This window comes from Pseudopodoces humilis, chromosome 3 (assembly GCF_049639895.1).
Source record: "Pseudopodoces humilis isolate 2021_Gansu_Grassland_sample_001 chromosome 3, ASM4963989v1, whole genome shotgun sequence".
In the NCBI taxonomy this organism is placed as follows: domain Eukaryota; kingdom Metazoa; phylum Chordata; class Aves; order Passeriformes; family Paridae; genus Pseudopodoces; species Pseudopodoces humilis.
In genome coordinates, this window is record NC_142202.1 from 108345387 (window position 1) to 108361937 (window position 16551).

Sequence of the window (16551 nt, forward strand, 5' to 3'; positions counted from 1 at the left end):
ATAAAAATGCTAGCAGCAAAATTGTCTATCTCTAAAACAATTATTGGATGTTTCACTAATTCTGAACCCCACTAAGTGAGCCTTGTCTTGAGCTTAATGAGATCAGGGCACAGTTCATCCATTATTCATGTACTTTTCACCACCTTGGAACTGTATTTCTTCAAAGGTTCTCTGGCTGTCATTGTTGTGGACATCACCATTTCAGTTATGACTTTATCTTGCAAAAAGCATTTCTGGAAATAACATTTAATTTCTAGGTGTTCAATCTTTGTATCCACACATTGTTCAGAGAAGATAGTGACATTTGGGTCTTAGTTTAGAGCCTTGTGGCCATAAGAGGGAGGGAGCTGGGATTCATCTCAGGAGCCTGTGGCTGTGTTGTGTTCTGCATGTGTCCCCATGCTCCAGGAGAAGCATAAAGTGCAAGAAAATCACTGCCACGTGGCACGGTTGGCAATTCAAGCTGACACATCCTGGCTGTGTCACCAAACACGGTGAATTCTGTGGTTCCTGGAATTGCTGTAGTCCAGGTAGTGCCAGGGCTGCAGGGCAGGGCAGAGCCTCCTCAGCCACCAGCACAGGTGTCACCATCCTTACTTTGCAGTGACAAAGTCACAGGCTCTCTGTTCTTGTCTAACCCCTGTGCTTTGTTTTACAGGCAAATACAGAGTATCTTCTTCAGAGCCATCCACCTCTTCCACTGAAAATACTTCCAAGGCATACTCCTTGCTTAACTGAAGCACTGCCAATGCTAAATCATGTCACTCTAAAGGACCTCTTCCAAGACACAATGAAAAGTACCTGGGAGTCACCAGGAAGTGTACTGCTTCATTTTGACTAAACTGTGTCTGGGTGAATTCTTCTGGAATAATCATTGCTGATTAATGTGTAAGGCCAGGAAGCTGAGAGAAGTGGAATTTTACAATGTCTGCCAATCCCAGAAGAGATGACAAGGATTTGAAGGCCTTCATGTGCAAGAAAGGACATTGGGAGTGAAGAATGCTCAGCCCTTCAGTGGGTGCTTAGCACTATGCAGTACTGAGATGTGAATTACAGTGCTTCACTCAGTTGCTGTCCAGTGGATTTGGTATTTCCCCTATCAACTCTCCAAATTACCCCAAAGGCCTGTGTAGGTACACAAATACCTCACAGCTTCTCTCCTTCCCTCATATTAGAGTCTGGAAAGGCTGTAGTGCTTTCCACTTTCTATTTAAAACTTTCTGGGACCAAAACCTCCCAACTGAGAAGGCCCATTTCAGATCTTCACTTTTGACTTACAGAAAATGAAGACTGTGATGATTCCTGCATGGTCTTCTTTCAGATGGAAAGACTGAAAGCTCCATGTGGCACTTTTTTGAAGAAAAGGAAACTTTATGCCCTTAACAATATTTTTCTTTCCCTTGATATGTAATGTGGTAGGACAGAGATGGTTGCTGCCCTCTGCCACAGAGGGGACTGCATTTATTTAATGCATAATAGTGTTAAGAATGCAAGGAGTGTCTTGTGTAAAGTCTGTATGTTTGGGTCTTCTCTCAGAGGAGAAACACACTTGAAGGACTCAGAGAATAAGCTCTGTAGTGAATATAAATCACCATGTGCCAGGCAGGATGAATGGTTTTATATAAATTATTGCTCTAATACTACATTTGTGGAACTATTTATTTCAAACCTATACACCTTTAAAGGCAGGACTCGTGTCTTGAAAAGAACTTGAAAAGTATTTATAATGCACACAAATGCTACCAAATTTTATGTACAGTATGGTAGAATCATGAAGATTTAGATTTGAGGTCAGTATCAAATACTGCAGGTATGTACAGGTGGTACAGTTCTGCTTGAATGTCAGGGAATCAGGCCTGTGTTTGCCAATGGTGAACCTGTTCCTGCAAGTTTGGGGTGAATCTGGATGGGAAACTGTTCTCTGCAGTTAAAAGCACTTATGATGGTTTGGTATAGGCAAGGCGGTATTGGCAAGACTTTATGAATTCTGTGTAATAGCTAATTGGTGTAAGTAAACCAGCACAGCCCCAGGGAAAGTGAGTGATGATGTACTGAGTTACACAAGTATTTGTACCCTTTAGAATTCTTGAGCAATTTTTGTAGGAACATTTCCAGAATCTTAATACATGTGTTTTGCTGTGATTGTTAACAGTGTTTTGAGAGGTTCAACCAGTAATTTAATCTAAGTTTGAACCATGGCTGAGAGTACCTGCATAAGCTCTCAGCACTGCTGCTTGCTAGGGGATGAAAAAACAAAACTTTCAAAAAACACACAAGAAAGGCAGTTTTCATCAGACAGCAGCTCTACATGACACACTTTAAATACCACATCCCTCAGAAAAACCAGCTTGCTGCCAAGCTGTTGGCAGAGCATCCATATGATGACTGGTGTTCTCCAAGTTATATTCATCATTTTTCACTGAAAATGGGTATCTTATGAACCAGGTTGAAATGTGTCACCCCTGCAGTTTTTTATCTTCTAGCCATGATGGAAATGAGGACGATAGTTAAGACAATGGTTCCAGCAATTCCCCCAATTGACATTCCCAGGATGTTCCCGTGGACCTGCCTTGACTGACACCTCTCACCGGTGAAGAAGAAGGCTTGTCCTGATGGGCACCTGGGAAAACAAAGCACAGATTCAGTGGATCAGGAGCCTTGTCATGCCCTCACCCCAAGGCCCTCACATTCACTATCCCAGATGAGCAGTTCCCATTGGAGGGGTTCATGTCACAACATTCCCACCTTGTTAGGAAGCTAATTACACACCTTGGAAGTACCACAGAATGGGACTTCTTTGCTTTATGCTCTCCTGGCTGCTGGTAGGAACTAGTAACTCTAGTAAAGTATTTTGTTTCTGCTATTCCTTGAAGACCTGGTGGCTTAGACCTCTGAGGTCTGTAGCTCTGAATACTTTTCAGCTGCATCACTTGAAGAAGAAAGCCAGGGCAAGGAGGGAGGAGGTCTGTGGTACCTGCAGCTTGCTTTTCCTTTCACATTCACACAGATTCCATCATTCTGACAAGGGTTTGGGTCACATGGGTCTGGCAGATAAGCTTGAACAGGCTCCATGCCCTGGGCTGCTCTCTTCTGCCTTTCAAGAATGAGGCCTTCCATCAGGGCAGATTGCACAGGTTCAACAGGAACTTCAGTGTTATTGAGGTGAATTATGTCTTTAAAAAAAGGAGAAAGGTATCAGAATCAGTGAATGATGCTTTATGTAGCATGCCTCACATCAGGGGCTCACAGGATGCTTTCTGGACCAGAGGGTATTCCTTGTCCATTTTCCCTTTATAGAGCTCCTGCTGTACCAAAACAAGTTCTATGTATTTAAAGCACAAGATAGAAAATAATACTGAAGTTACAGAAACTAGTTGGGTAAATCTGTGATGTTCTGTGAGGATGTTCTATTTGGAAATAAACACACTGGGGATGGCCTTTAGTATGTCCGGTGCTTAGAAATGGACATAGTTACTGGTCAGGGTGCTTAAAGGTTCTAAGAAGTTCAGATTTTAAGACTCTCTGCCATTTAGATCCATCTTAACTCACAATCACTTTAGTCAACCTCACCCACCTGACACTAGGACACAGAAATGCTTTTTAAAGTTGATCTCCATTAGAAAAGATCTCGGAGACAGGTGTCAAGAGTTATTGGAATATATGAAAATAGAAAGAATCACCTCTTTTGTAAGGAGAATCAGGAAAGGGGTCCTTACCATTAAATTCTGCAAAAATAATCAGGTCATCATTTTTCAGGAAGCTTCTTCGTCTCATCTGGCTGTGGGATATGAAGTTACTCCACCCCCAGGCTACACTTCTGTTGCAATTGCATGACTCATCAAATATTCCAGCAATTGATGGTTTATCCCATATTATAGTTCCATTACCTGCAAAGAGAAAATGAAAATCACAAAGCTGTGCAGCTCAAAGTATGACATGACTTTTTCCTGCATTATTGTGTTAAAGGGGATTTATGCTGTAAAATCAAGTTCAGGCCTGAAATTTCCAGACAAATCCCAGAGGACTGACAAACTAAAGGTGACAGGTGATCTTCAGGTTAGATCTACACAAGGATTCTTAGACTATGTGAAGCCATTGAAAATTCCACAATTCCTCTTTCACTGAGAACTAAACAAACACAAATTGCATCCTCATTGTTACCAGCTAAGAGTTCCGTCCTGAGTAAGGACTCTCCCTGACCAGTTTGTAAACCTATGGTTTAGAATTTAGCTGATTTTGGTCATTACTAAGATTTTGTTATTCATATTCACATTTAGGGTTTAAAAGCTCCAACTGAAAAAGAATGTATTTAACTTCCACTAGAAAAAGTAGAAAGGGATGAAGATTCATGTGTAGTATTTTATTTTGAACCAAACTCAGTTTTGACCTATTATTCTTATTTTTATCATAGAATCACAGAAAAGTTTGGATTGGAAGGGATCTAAAAGATCATCTCGTTCCAACCCCCTGGCATGGGCAGGGACACCTTCCTCTCAAACAGGTTGCTCCAAGCCCCATCCAACCTGGCCTTGAATCCCTACAGGGATGGGGCATCCACAGCTTTTCTGGGCAGCTTGTTCCAGTGCCCCACCATCCTCACAGTAAAGAATTTCTTCCTAATATCCAATCTATATCTGCTCTCTTTCAGTTTGAAGACAATTCCCTTTTGTCGTGGCACTCCATGCTTTTGTAAATAGTCTCTCTCCATTTTTCTGGCAGGCTCCCTTCAGGTACTGGAAGGCCACAATTAGGCCCCCCTGATTGTTCAGCCTTCTCCAGGCTGAACAATTTTGAATTAACACATCTGTGAGAAAGGGTGAATGTTCTGCATTCAGACCACATAGGCTGAGGGTCACTGAGTATGTTGAAGTTGACTGAGCCTCCAAAATGCAGTTTTAACTTAAATTCTTGTTTAGTGACAGAATACTGCACGCTGCTGGCATTCCATCAACCTGTGGTGATATGTCACCTATCACAATAGACAATCCACAGGCAGGATGGGATTTCCCAGGTCTTGGAAAAAATTCTGTATTTAGAGTCAAGCTCAGATATCCCAGTGGTTGTTCATAGTAACACCAACTTTATATGTGTCACTTTTCGTGCTATACAGTCTTCCACAGGCAGGAATTCTGAGTCACACACAGGGAAAGTGTCCCAAATTGGGAAATATGGCCAAAGTTTCTCAGCTCTGAGTCCTACACTCAGTCCTCTTACTCAGATTCCTTGGCTGTCATTGTCAACATTCCTGCAGGCAGACACCACTTACTTGAGTCAATATGGTCCTTGCTTGTGGTGAAGCTTTTGCTTGAGGACATCCTTTTCAGGATGTCGGGGTCCTGGTCCAGCACCGTGAGCGTGACCTGGCGGTTCAGAGCCGGCCACTCCAGAACTGCATCGTTCTCTCCACTGCACAGGTGGAAGGCAATGCGAGCATAGCCAGTGTTCTGGTAGTTGGGAAACACGCTGATGCCAAATCCATAACCCTCAGGGCTGTAAAACCGGGGGCTTTCAATAACGCTGATGGATGAGTTCTCAAGGATTTTGCTGAAGTTGCGAATGACCCACACAGCTGTGGGACAGGGGGTCTCTGTCAGAGTCACATCATCAATGGCAATCCCACCCGATGAAGAGCTGGGGTTGCCCTTCAGTCCTTGGAACAGGTAACGGAACTTCTTCTGAGCGTTGAGGGTTACATGGGCAATTTTCCAGTTGGAGTCACTGTCCGCTTTGATAAAAGGAAAGAAAAACATTACCATCAGTGTGATTAGAGATATTATGAAGCAATTTGTCCCTAGCCATCCATCCCAGCTGCACTTTTAGACAACTGGACCCCTCAGAGAGTCCTGATGGCCAGAGATCTTAAGTTGATATTATGACTATAATATATCCACATTGTTTTGTCATCTCAATGCTTTGGACATGTTGTACAAAGAATTCTTCACATGTTGGGGAATGACAGCCTCCAGCATAAAGGGCAACAGACTAAGGGCTAGGATTAAACAAGAGGATGGGAATCAATCACCCAATGTGTTCCTGACACTTTTTCATGGATTGTATCCTTCACTGCAAACTGCTGCAGCCTGATGTAGGCAGGTTATGACAGGTCTTATTTTTTGACAACATAAATCACATGGAGCCACAGTGACTGAGTTTGTCCTATTTAGCATACCACCCAAAGTGGGAATCCAGTTCAAATTTCCAAAACTCATCTGTTTTTATATTTCCAACTATCTACAAATCAGTCTGGGGTTCTTACTGACTGCAGAAGAGCACAGTCCTCACACCTGAACAGCCCACTCTTAGATCACATAGAAGCCTGTGGAGACATTTGTCTCCAGCATGGCTTGGGGTCCCTCTCAATCACTGAGTGTAACATAATATTAGGAATGTTGTGACTTCTGCTGTGAAGCACCAAAATTACATTATTACAACCCACAGTTTGTCTGCTAAATGTGCTCATGTAATACCAAAATTCTTAGCTGTATTACAGGATACTCTGGTAACTTCAGGAAAATCTTTCGGCTTCTGAGACAGTCTTCTGCATTCTTGGGCACAGTAAGACAACTCCTCCTCTCTAGCCAAATATTCATCTTATTTCCAGAACTACCTTGAAAGGTTTGAATCTTCCTCATCTTGCGAATGTTCCCAGTGCCATCATCCTCTTTAAGCCAAATGATCAGTTTGTCAGAAGGGCTTCCTGTGGTCCTGTAGAAGAACTGGAGGCACTGCTGAGTTCTCCTAGGATAAAGGATTCGGGACCCTAGGACTGCCACCTCATCTGCCTGGCCAGAGTTGGTGTTGAAATACATGAAGTAGCCAGCATCTGGGAAGAAAAGGTAGTCTGTCACTGCCTGTTAACACATTTCCTGCAAAACTGCATGGTGTAAATTCATAATGTCATCTCCACTCCTTTAGTAAACAGAAGAGTAGTACTTAACAGGAACAATAAAGGAAATGACATGTGACAATCATCGAAGACAGGAGGAGCAGTTCAGTGTATATATGGAACTCACTGCTGCCAGCTCACGTCAATTTTGCATTAGTTGGTCTAATTGGAATTTGGATTCCTCAGGAATGTCAGAGATATATGAGGCAGAGAATTCAGTGTTGACCACAAGCAATCAGTAGATAATATTTTTTACTTTATTTATACTGAAGATAATCTAAAAATGAGATCTTAGAGGTAATGAACTATATTACCTTGTAAAGAGTAAGTTAATTTCTTATCAGCAATAAAGATAATAAACAGGGGTTGGACACAAAACACTGTCTTGACCTTGAACATGCAGAAGGTCTTTTGTTACAGATTGCACAAACACTTCAAAACTCAGTGACTCATAATAAGAAAATTACTTATGAATTCCTGCTCCTCTATTTCCCATTAACATTTTTGAAGTGTTTAGTTTTGAAGTGTCTGCTTTTATCCTCATATTTACAAAGATTCACCATTTGCACATCTATCATATCTTGGTATCACATGAAGTTGTCATGTCTTATCTGTATTGCATTGCTTTTCAGTTATTCAGTTTAGTCAATGATTAAATTAGTAAGTTGACTATGTTTAACTGTTGTGTGAAAGTTCCATGGACTCTTGTCCAAGATAACATATCTTAGAATCACAGGATGGTTTGGGTTGGAAAGACCCTTAAAGATCATCTGTTCCAAAAGTTACACCTGCAGCTGCATAAAGGCAGTGCAGCTCCCTGCAGGGTTAGTGAAGGGCCTTGAGCTGTTTATCAGATTCTCTCTAATCAGTCAGGGGAATTATCTTCATTCCCTTCCACATAGAAGCAATGCTTTGAACCCATATCCACAGAAACCTTGCCAGAAATTGCTCTATGAAATGTATGACACTTAACCATCAGTTAAACTTAATTTAATTTTAAGTCTATTAAATTCAAGTATGATCACTCTTGCTCCAAATGAGAAGCAGGGCATTTTTTTGCAATTGTTATAGTAACAAACCCCCAAATTATCTAGACTCGACCTCCTTTTTGATAAGAAAGTCAAATAAAGGCAATGTTAAGTATCTATGGCAACTAGAATATGGCCTTGTCAGACTTCAGCAATCTCCCTAAATGTTAAGCTGTATTTTCCCTCCTTCAGTTTAGCTGGCAATAAGTCAAAACCCCAGAATATCAAAACTGTCTATGGAAAATAGGATCCATCTATGTTACAACCTTAGAATTTACCCCCACTTGAAATAATTGCAGAACCAGTTCTCAAAAAATGTCAGAAATTCTTGATGGAGTCAATGACACTTCAGAGGTGCCAAAAGGAGAGGCACTCCCTACTCATGCAATTCATTTCTACATTCTGGAGATCCTCAGAGGCACCCACCCCTCTCCATTAACTCTTCAAAAAACATTGATACTTATTTTGTACAGAGTCACTGGATGTTAAAACCTAACTGCACATTAAGTGCCCAGTTCAGGCAAATTGGATTTTATGCGATAAACTCCAAAACTCATTTAAATTATCTTTTCCAGTTACAATTGTACTGTACAAGGTGAAAAAGAGGAAAGAAAGAATTAAGAATCAGCTGAAGCATGTATTTTGAGAAAATACCAGGTGGTTTTCTTGAGTTATGTTCTTGGGCCTGATCAGTAACTACTAGCATTACAAACGCATTATATTGGACATCTGTTCTCTCCAGTGGGTGGGTCACTTGAGGGGAATAAACTACTCCTCAGTGCAGCAAGCCAAAGAGTAACAAAGCACAAGTGAATGTGCTTTAGGTAAGGAATCCATTCCCCTCTACTGAGGGAAAATTTACCACAGAAGTCACCTTTATCTTGGAGTTGTGTAGTAGTTTACCCTGTCTAAACAATGGCAAATTAGGCTCTTGCTTTTCAGAACTGCCTGTTGGGATTTAATCTTCATTCTCAGCTGTAAACTAGCATCCTATGACTGTGACTGGGGCTCTATTTTTGAGGAAGTCTTTCTTTGAAAAATGGTGAAATTACCATGTCAAAATAAAAAGTATCCCTGAATTCCTACCATAAAATATCTGCAACTTTCTTCTACTTCCAGAACTAGAATTCCACAAGCTTAACTTCCCATTTGCATTGCAAACACATTTATGAGTGGCTACAAGTGCTGTTTGATTCTTATAAAGAGGCAGTATAATTCTTACATAGACTGTGGAGGTTGCAGTAAATAATTTTCCAGGTTATATTTAAAAGACTTCTAGTTAAGATTGTTCTTTGTCCCCTTTGATCTTGCTGGTGTGGACAACATTCCACTAAATTGAAAAAGTTTAGTGAGGCTGGGAATGCAAACATTGTCTAGAGTCTTTAACAACTTCTCTGAACTCATCATTGTAGTCAACCCTGGAGAAAATCTAGCTCAGAAAGTGTTTTGTTCTTTCTTTTACCTCTACACTGCCCAGAAAGTGTGTGGTCCTCCTGCCCCATCATGCTGCCCTGTTGGTGCACCCAGTCTTCATCATGGTTAGTGCCCTGGATCATACCACAGATGTTTTCAAACTCAAAAGAACACTGGTCCAAAAAGGTGTGAGTTGAAGCTGAAAAAAAATACACACATGGTCACGTCAGAGTGAGCTACTAGCTCATTAAAATTTCTACTCTAATTTTGGGGAGGTTTGTTTACAGTTGTATAACCATCCTGTAGAGAAGACAACCCTCATGTTAGCAGATGTGAGCCCAGCGACTCAAAACAGGAAACATTTGATTCCTGGAGGGATTCCCTGAATAAAGACAACAATGTTTGACCTCTTTGCAGAAGGTTAATAAGTCCCATGTGGCAGCTGCAGATGGTGACTGTCTTTGTGCCTATTTGCCAGCCTTGCTGTGTTTAACCATTCCTCAGCTGAGGTTATTGTTCTTCGTGGCAGTTCTCTCATCGATGAACTTGAGCTCTGTCCTTCCACTCCAAGCAAAGTCCTCCCAGTTACCTTGGGCTGGCTTGAATTTACCTGCAAGGTGATGCTTCCACTGGCAGCACCGAGGGGACAACAATATCTCAGTAATAACCATGATCAGTGATAACACCTTCAACCAGCTCAGCAAACACCTAGGCAGTGTGGGACTCTAGACCTAGCCAATCTCAGGTGCAAAATAATCTGATTGAGTCCAAATGTCAGTAGAAGAGGACAAAGTTCAGTTGCATTCACTTCAAAAAAGCATAACAAGGCTGCCCACACACTACAGGCAGAACACAACCACAAGTCTGAACTCCTAGGAGCAGTGTGGAAGAAAAAGTGTGAATTGTTTGACTTTCCTTGACTAGTTTTTACAAAAATAATGACAGTGAGAAGAGCCAAAAAGGAATGAGAAGGGAATAAACTGATTGTGTTTATCTGCACACCACATATTTGTCCCATACCTCTTCAAGCACATTTCAGAAGAGTTTTTGTGAGTTTTGAGGTGTAAGAGAGGTGAACCAGCCTGGCTCAGTCTCAAAGAAACTGTTTGCCATGATTAAATTCTGACTTACTGCAGTTGTACATGCGATTCAGTCTTTCCAGGTCAATGGCACTGAGGTCTAAACGTTGTCCAATTATGTCATCAAACGCTGGTATCTTTGCTGTGATTGTGGGGACACTTTCATTTTTGTTAAATGAAAATGGTTCATAGTGCATCAATGATTCGTAGTCATAGGGGGTGTTCAGATCAGTAATGTAGGTATCATCATACTTCGCAAAATTGTGCTCTTTGCCTGGTAAAAGAAGAGAAAAGTGCTTCCTTTTTAGGGAAAATGGAAAGGAAATGGCATTAGCATGTCCCCTTGGATACAGTTTTCTAAGGCACAAATTATATACCCAAAAGCAATTCTTTCACAACAAAATATTAAAACTTAGCAAGATTTGTGTTTGTCATTTGGACAACAAAGCAGTGTCTTTGGATTGCAGTTCTGTGCTCCACAGGTGACTTCAGTAAATTCAAAAATGAATATCAATAACCTGTAAAGAATGGGATACATAGGAGGTTAGATTAGAATTAATAGGAATGGTTTAATAGCAACGATCCTGAAGGATTAAGTTTAAGGATTAATGTACTCCATTCCAGAATCTGTGAATATTGATCCTGAAGGATTAAGTTTAAGGATTAATGTACTCTATTCCAGAGTCTGTGAATATTGATGCAAACATTTCCCAGGGTATTAGATCATATATGGAGAAGGAGAGGCACTGAAACTCATGGAGGAGACAAATAACACAGCCCTGAAGTGTCTTCAGGTTCTGTTCTTTGAAATAAATACTGCCCTAGCAATCTCTGAGATAAAAAGGAAGATATTTTTACCCTATATTTACAATATTGATATGACATTTCTATTGAAATAGCTTTTGGGAACATGTTTCTAATGGTTTCTTGGTGAAGTAATTTGTCCTTAGAGAAAGTTCTTCATTATGAAGATGTCTGCTAGGGCAAAGAGAGGGAGCCATTTCACATGCTTTGGTATAGAAGTAAAAAGAGCTTGCCAGCATTTACAATTGCAAATAATGTTTTCAGAATATTTGGCATTCTTTTTCAAAGACCAAACAGCATGTGACTGAGCTGGTGGGTAATTGCACTTTCTCTGCTTAACAACTACCCTCCCCTTCTGCAAATCACAAAGGTCTTCAGTTCAAGGCTTGAGATTATATAAGAGCTCGGAATTGTTTTCTTAGAGACTTGAATTGCACTTTTTATCAAAAATAATTAAAAAAACCAACAAACCCTCTTCTAGTCACCCCTTTTCAAATAAATCATTGTTATGTAATACAGAATCAGCTCTCACAGGGGACAACAGGAAAAACTGCCTAGGGGTCAGGGGGACTGTGAAGAGTTTGTTGAAATTCATAAAGCTCCTGAATGTGGTGATATTAAACCTGAAGGCAAGAACCTGCAGAGACACAACTGGGTAGGAGAGAGCAGGACAGAGCCCTATTTCATATTCCCCATCTGACCTAATAATTTTAAGGTTTTTTTCATGTGGAAAGTGAATATTTTTACATTCAGGAAAACCTGAATCTCTGAATATAAAAACCTTTCCAATTTTGAAAGGATCTTTGCCTACAGAAGAGATATCTCAAAACTCATAATCTAAAAAGTTTACAATTTGCATTACATGGTAAAATAAAACAGATTCAGAGAAGGGAAGTAATTTGTTTAAAATAAGAGATAAGAGCAGTCCAAGAGCCAAGGGGAAATAGAAGTCCTGATTTCCATGCAGGGCCTCACTCTTCTGGCCTTAAACAATGTCTGGGTTTGATCAGAGAAGTTGAACCAAAATTTCTTAATTTACAGTGGTCTCAGGTGTGGCTCACTGTTTCTAAAATTCTATCTTTAGGAAGGTCTTTAAATCTAGAAGTAAAAATGGGATACTGATAAATCTGCACTTTGCAAAATCTAACTTGAATGTTAAAACCCACCTGCAATAATTTCATCCCACCAGATATTCACATAGTCATCCCGGTCCATCCTCGACTGCTCATGGTAAAATCCTAAAGCATGAAGGATCTCATGTTCCACAATTGCTCTGTAGTCACAGCCTGACCCAATTGAGAGGTTCTGTCCAGTCTGCAGGTCCCCCACCATGGACCAGCACCTGAGAAAGAGGGAGAGTTTACTCTCTGTTCAGTAGTTTTCTTCCCCGTATTTAACTTTTCAATCTGCTCACTGGATTTAGAGTAAGACTGTAAAAGTTTTAATATCAAAGGAGTCACATAAATCATTATTTAGATATTGACCACTTGCCTTGATACCCTAAAAATACTCTAGCCTGTAGGCAGACTAACCCTCAGAAACTATCACTTCATTGCTTACACTGTGTCAGAGAAGCTCACCCTGCATTTTTGAAAGCCACAGAAGTTTTGTCCTGCATCAGCTGCCATTTGTCCAAGAAACATAAAACATACAACACACATGGAAACAGTGAATTCATCAAAACAGGCTGAGCGTCTTTGCAATAACTTGGGCTATAGAAACGACCCAAGAGTATTTAGAACAGCAACATTTGGTTCTTTCTAACAGCAACCATGCTTTGCATTGGCCAGAGTTGTGAAAATACATTTTCAGTATTAAGATCTTCAACACTGACTTGTCAAAAATCATGGTGCTTGTAAACTTGTAAGAGAAATGTCATAGGACACTCAAGGAAGAGTGGAAAGCAGAAACATGAACTGGGAAAACAAGAAATATTCACAGCTGATATAGTAAGAAGATTTTTGTGCTTTTCTACATTTTCTTTCAAATAGGAAATAAATCCTTCCTAAAGTAGGAAATAAATCCTTGAAAACTGGAATCTCTGTGCATAAAACCCTTTCAGATTTTGAGAGACCATTCGTTAAAGATCTATGTCAAAACAATAGAAAAATTACAATAGATTGTTTTTCCACTGCCTATTTTTTTTTTCTTCTATCTTATAAAAAATTTCCAGACTTAAATTCTAGCTATTCACATTCACATTCTTGGTAAGTTAAAAGGATTTACAGGGGGGTCTGCATCAAAATGGAAAAAAACCCTAGATGGCAAAGTAGAAGTAGCTGATGAAAACCCAGAGATGCTGGGGTTCACCTTCAGAGCTCATCATCTAAATAACAGTCAGCAGAGGGAGCAGCTGCCTGCAAGCTCTTTGTCTAAGAATGTAAGATGAGTTGTTTTCCTGGTGACCTCTTTTTCTCTGCTGACAGCAAATCTTTGGACTGCTGAAGTTAAATGGAATGAGTTCCCAGCTGATTCTAAAGTAAAACTAAACAGAAATTGATATTACCCTTACCCATCTTGTTTGCTAAAGAAAATGTAGGTTCTTTCTCCTTCATATGGCTTGAAATCAATGCAGGACTTCAGGCGGAACATTTCAAATGCCTGGAGAATGACTCCTTTGGCATTCAGGTCTGGAAAACAAGGACAGAACCTTTAATGCATTGCTGTTTTTTCACCTTGGAGAGGTAAGATAGGTACAGAGACACACGTGGAACCAAAGGAAAAATGATTGAAAAGAGAAATTATTGAATTTGATAGAATTATGGTTTGCTATAGAAGCTGTAGAAGAAAGAAAAATAATTTTGCTACAGACAAGACTACAATAAGTAGTTATTAGTGAAGTTTAATATTTTTAATTTGAAACAGTTCTGAAAAAGGCAAATTTTTTATCACAGTGACTGCAGTGCAAGTTAGGATTGGAGATAAAATCTGAATAAAATGTCTGCATTACCTAGGTCATCACCCAGAATATAGGGAATGGGGAACTTCCATCTGTAGGTCTCATTTCTTAAGGCATTTCACTGATTTTTCTGAAAAGAGAATTAATAGCTGGTGATGCATCTACTGTAGGGACATGAGCTGATTTGTAGCAAAAAAAACCAATTAGGACAAGCAACAGAAAGCTTTTAATTACTTACAGGGAGTAAGATATCACCCTGAAAGAGGTCCAGTCCAGCAGCTGAAATGCAATTTAATCAAAGATAGTGTCAATGAATTTCAAATGTATTTAATTTCATAAACCACATTGAACCTGCTTATGCAAAGTTAATGTCCTTGGGCATCTACAGAAAATAAATAAGGACCAGCCTCTATACAGTGAGATATAAGTAATAATAAAAGTAAGAGCAGTTTCTAGTTTCTACTCAGTATTTACTTCTTGGCGATGTCTGCCTTTGTGGTGGCACCATTATCCATGCTCACCTTTGATGAGCTCTGCTTGCTCTCAGGCAGTGACAAGAATCACACAATGGGACAGTGATCAATAAACATATAAGTTGTTTTCCATGTTTGCAAAACTGTTATAAATATCATATAGAGATAGGCAGAAAATGCAGTTGGGACTGCAGAGACCTTCTGAATCATAGTATTTTTCTGCCTTAGCACCATGGGTCTGTCTAAACTTCAGAAACAAGACATCTGCATACTTTGTTTACACAGAGTTGCAGCCCTGGAAATATTCAGGAGTCACAGAGAGAGGAAGGTAATTCTGAGCTCACTTGATTTTCATTTTCTTGTTACCATGAGCTACCTGACCATCAGCCTTCTTTACAACACTGAAAATTCAGCATTATGCTCACTACTCTTCAGGTCTCATGAGAATTTAGGCATGAACTCACCCAAGTTGATTTGGGGAATGTCTTTGAATATCTCACCAGCTCCAGCATCTGCAAGACAGCCAAAACACAAAGTGTTCGGGCGTGGTGGCTCACAGCAAGTAGAATGAAATGCTTCAAAACTCAATCCAGCTCACACAGCACTTACCAGCTTCACTGGAGAGGTGTCCCACCTAGAGGAGAATGGAATAAAACCAGAATGAGGTATGAGATGCCTCTGGACTGAGAGGAGCCTGTAGAAATCAGGTTTTACTTACAGAGACTGGAGAACCATAGGCAGGACATAGCAGAAGTGTCAGGCAGAGTGGGAAGATGCTGGAGCCCATTTTTGCAGTGGGAACAGAAGCTGGTCCCTCTCATCTCTGGCAATATATAGGGCATGTTGCTGAGCTTTCCATGGAGCACCAGCCAATCAGCTCCAGACTTTCCACCTTTGGAACATTGTTATAACAGTTAGATTTCCCCCTGGATGGCACCTGATGGCATGGCTCTTATCAGCTGCCTAAGTCCACTTGGAGCAATATTGCAGAGAGGAATGTGGTAACTTCATGTCTTCAATGCAGCTGGTGAAAGACCCACCCAGGCTTCACATAACAGCTTCTCCATCTGGCCCAAAGTTGCTGACTCTCTCCCTCATGTTTGTTATCTGTCAGCATTATGGTCTTGACTGCACAGGAGAAAAGCCACACTCTTAAGCAGAAATATCACAGGTTTATAGCATTCTAGTGCCACTAGAATTTGGCCCAGTGCTACTTTCAATTAATAATTACCTCACATTGTAAAGATTAGAAGAGAGATATGATTATGAATTTCCTGACAGTGTTTTTTCTCAGCTGATCCCATCCCAGAACTGATGCTCCATACACAACCTGCCACTCTCTGCCTCCAGAAGCGTCAATGACAGCAGTAATCCTTGGCCTTTCAGGTGGGTTTCAGAGATCACAAACTCTTGTCCTGCACCTTGCTATCTTCGTTCTCAGGGACATGGGTCAGGAAGGGCTCCATAAATCTCTAGTTTGCTGTGCATCAGTATTCCCACAGCTCCTGTGTGCTCTGGAGCCTTTAGCTTAGGCATGGAATCCTGCTCCTTCATTTCACATCTGGAATATCATGTCATGGAAGTGAGGATGTTCACCTCTGTGCTCAGCAACTAGACAAGACAGGGCTGTGCCATGACACCACTACCCACAGCATGAGGAAGAGAGCTTGAGTAAGTAGGTTTTGAGTAGGAAATGGTTCTGTCCTAGAAAGGAGTCAGTCCTTCAACCTAAGCAACATGTTTTTCTCTAAACAAATCAAAGTAGGAAGCTATTCATAAGAGATAGTGTTGCCAAGGAAAAAGCACAGAGATCTTTTCTTGTTTGGAGAAGAAGAGCCCCAAAGCACTAATCTTTCACCTAACATAAATGAATGTTCTTCAACACTTTATTTTAGGAATGGCTGTTTCTGACACCTAAGCTGGGACGCACTACTAGTAAAATAAGCATGTCTCAAGATACATCATGTCA

General features: G+C 40.5%; 2 protein-coding genes across 2 annotated transcripts in view; one reads left to right on the plus strand and one right to left on the minus strand.

Moving 5' to 3' along the window:
- Positions 1 to 1645, plus strand: part of ADGRF5 (adhesion G protein-coupled receptor F5) — a 41954-nt gene extending 40309 nt beyond the window's left edge. Inside the window, exon 22 of the mRNA XM_005521817.3 lies at positions 659 to 1645. Coding sequence (XP_005521874.2) covers positions 659 to 738 — 80 coding nt within the window. The 3' untranslated portion in view covers positions 739 to 1645. The remainder of the gene's footprint in view (positions 1 to 658) is intronic.
- Positions 1646 to 2285: 640 nt separating this feature from the next.
- Positions 2286 to 15390, minus strand: MEP1A (meprin A subunit alpha). Its single transcript, XM_005521816.3, has 14 exons — positions 15301 to 15390; positions 15192 to 15216; positions 15047 to 15094; positions 14348 to 14388; positions 14161 to 14239; positions 13723 to 13840; positions 12377 to 12552; positions 10459 to 10680; positions 9377 to 9526; positions 6608 to 6823; positions 5267 to 5725; positions 3717 to 3887; positions 2975 to 3173; positions 2286 to 2620 (listed from the first exon to the last, which is right to left on the minus strand). The coding sequence occupies exons 6-14, from the start codon at positions 13800 to 13802 to the stop codon at positions 2473 to 2475; spliced, it is 1821 nt and encodes a 606-aa protein (XP_005521873.2). The 5' UTR covers positions 13803 to 13840; positions 14161 to 14239; positions 14348 to 14388; positions 15047 to 15094; positions 15192 to 15216; positions 15301 to 15390; the 3' UTR covers positions 2286 to 2472.
- Positions 15391 to 16551: the final 1161 nt, after the last annotated feature.

Bases quoted from the DNA above. Each gene is read 5' to 3' on its own strand.
- MEP1A (XM_005521816.3), bottom strand. From the start codon at position 13,802: ATGTTCCGCCTGAAGTCCTGCATTGATTTCAAGCCATATGAAGGAGAA. The intron at 6,824-9,376 runs GTAAAAGAAAGA...TTTTCTTCCCAG, and splicing joins ACTTTCTGGGCAGTGTAGAG to ATGCTGGCTACTTCATGTAT. The intron at 5,726-6,607 runs GTAGTTCTGGAA...CTTTTATCAAAG, and splicing joins GAAGATTCAAACCTTTCAAG to CGGACAGTGACTCCAACTGG.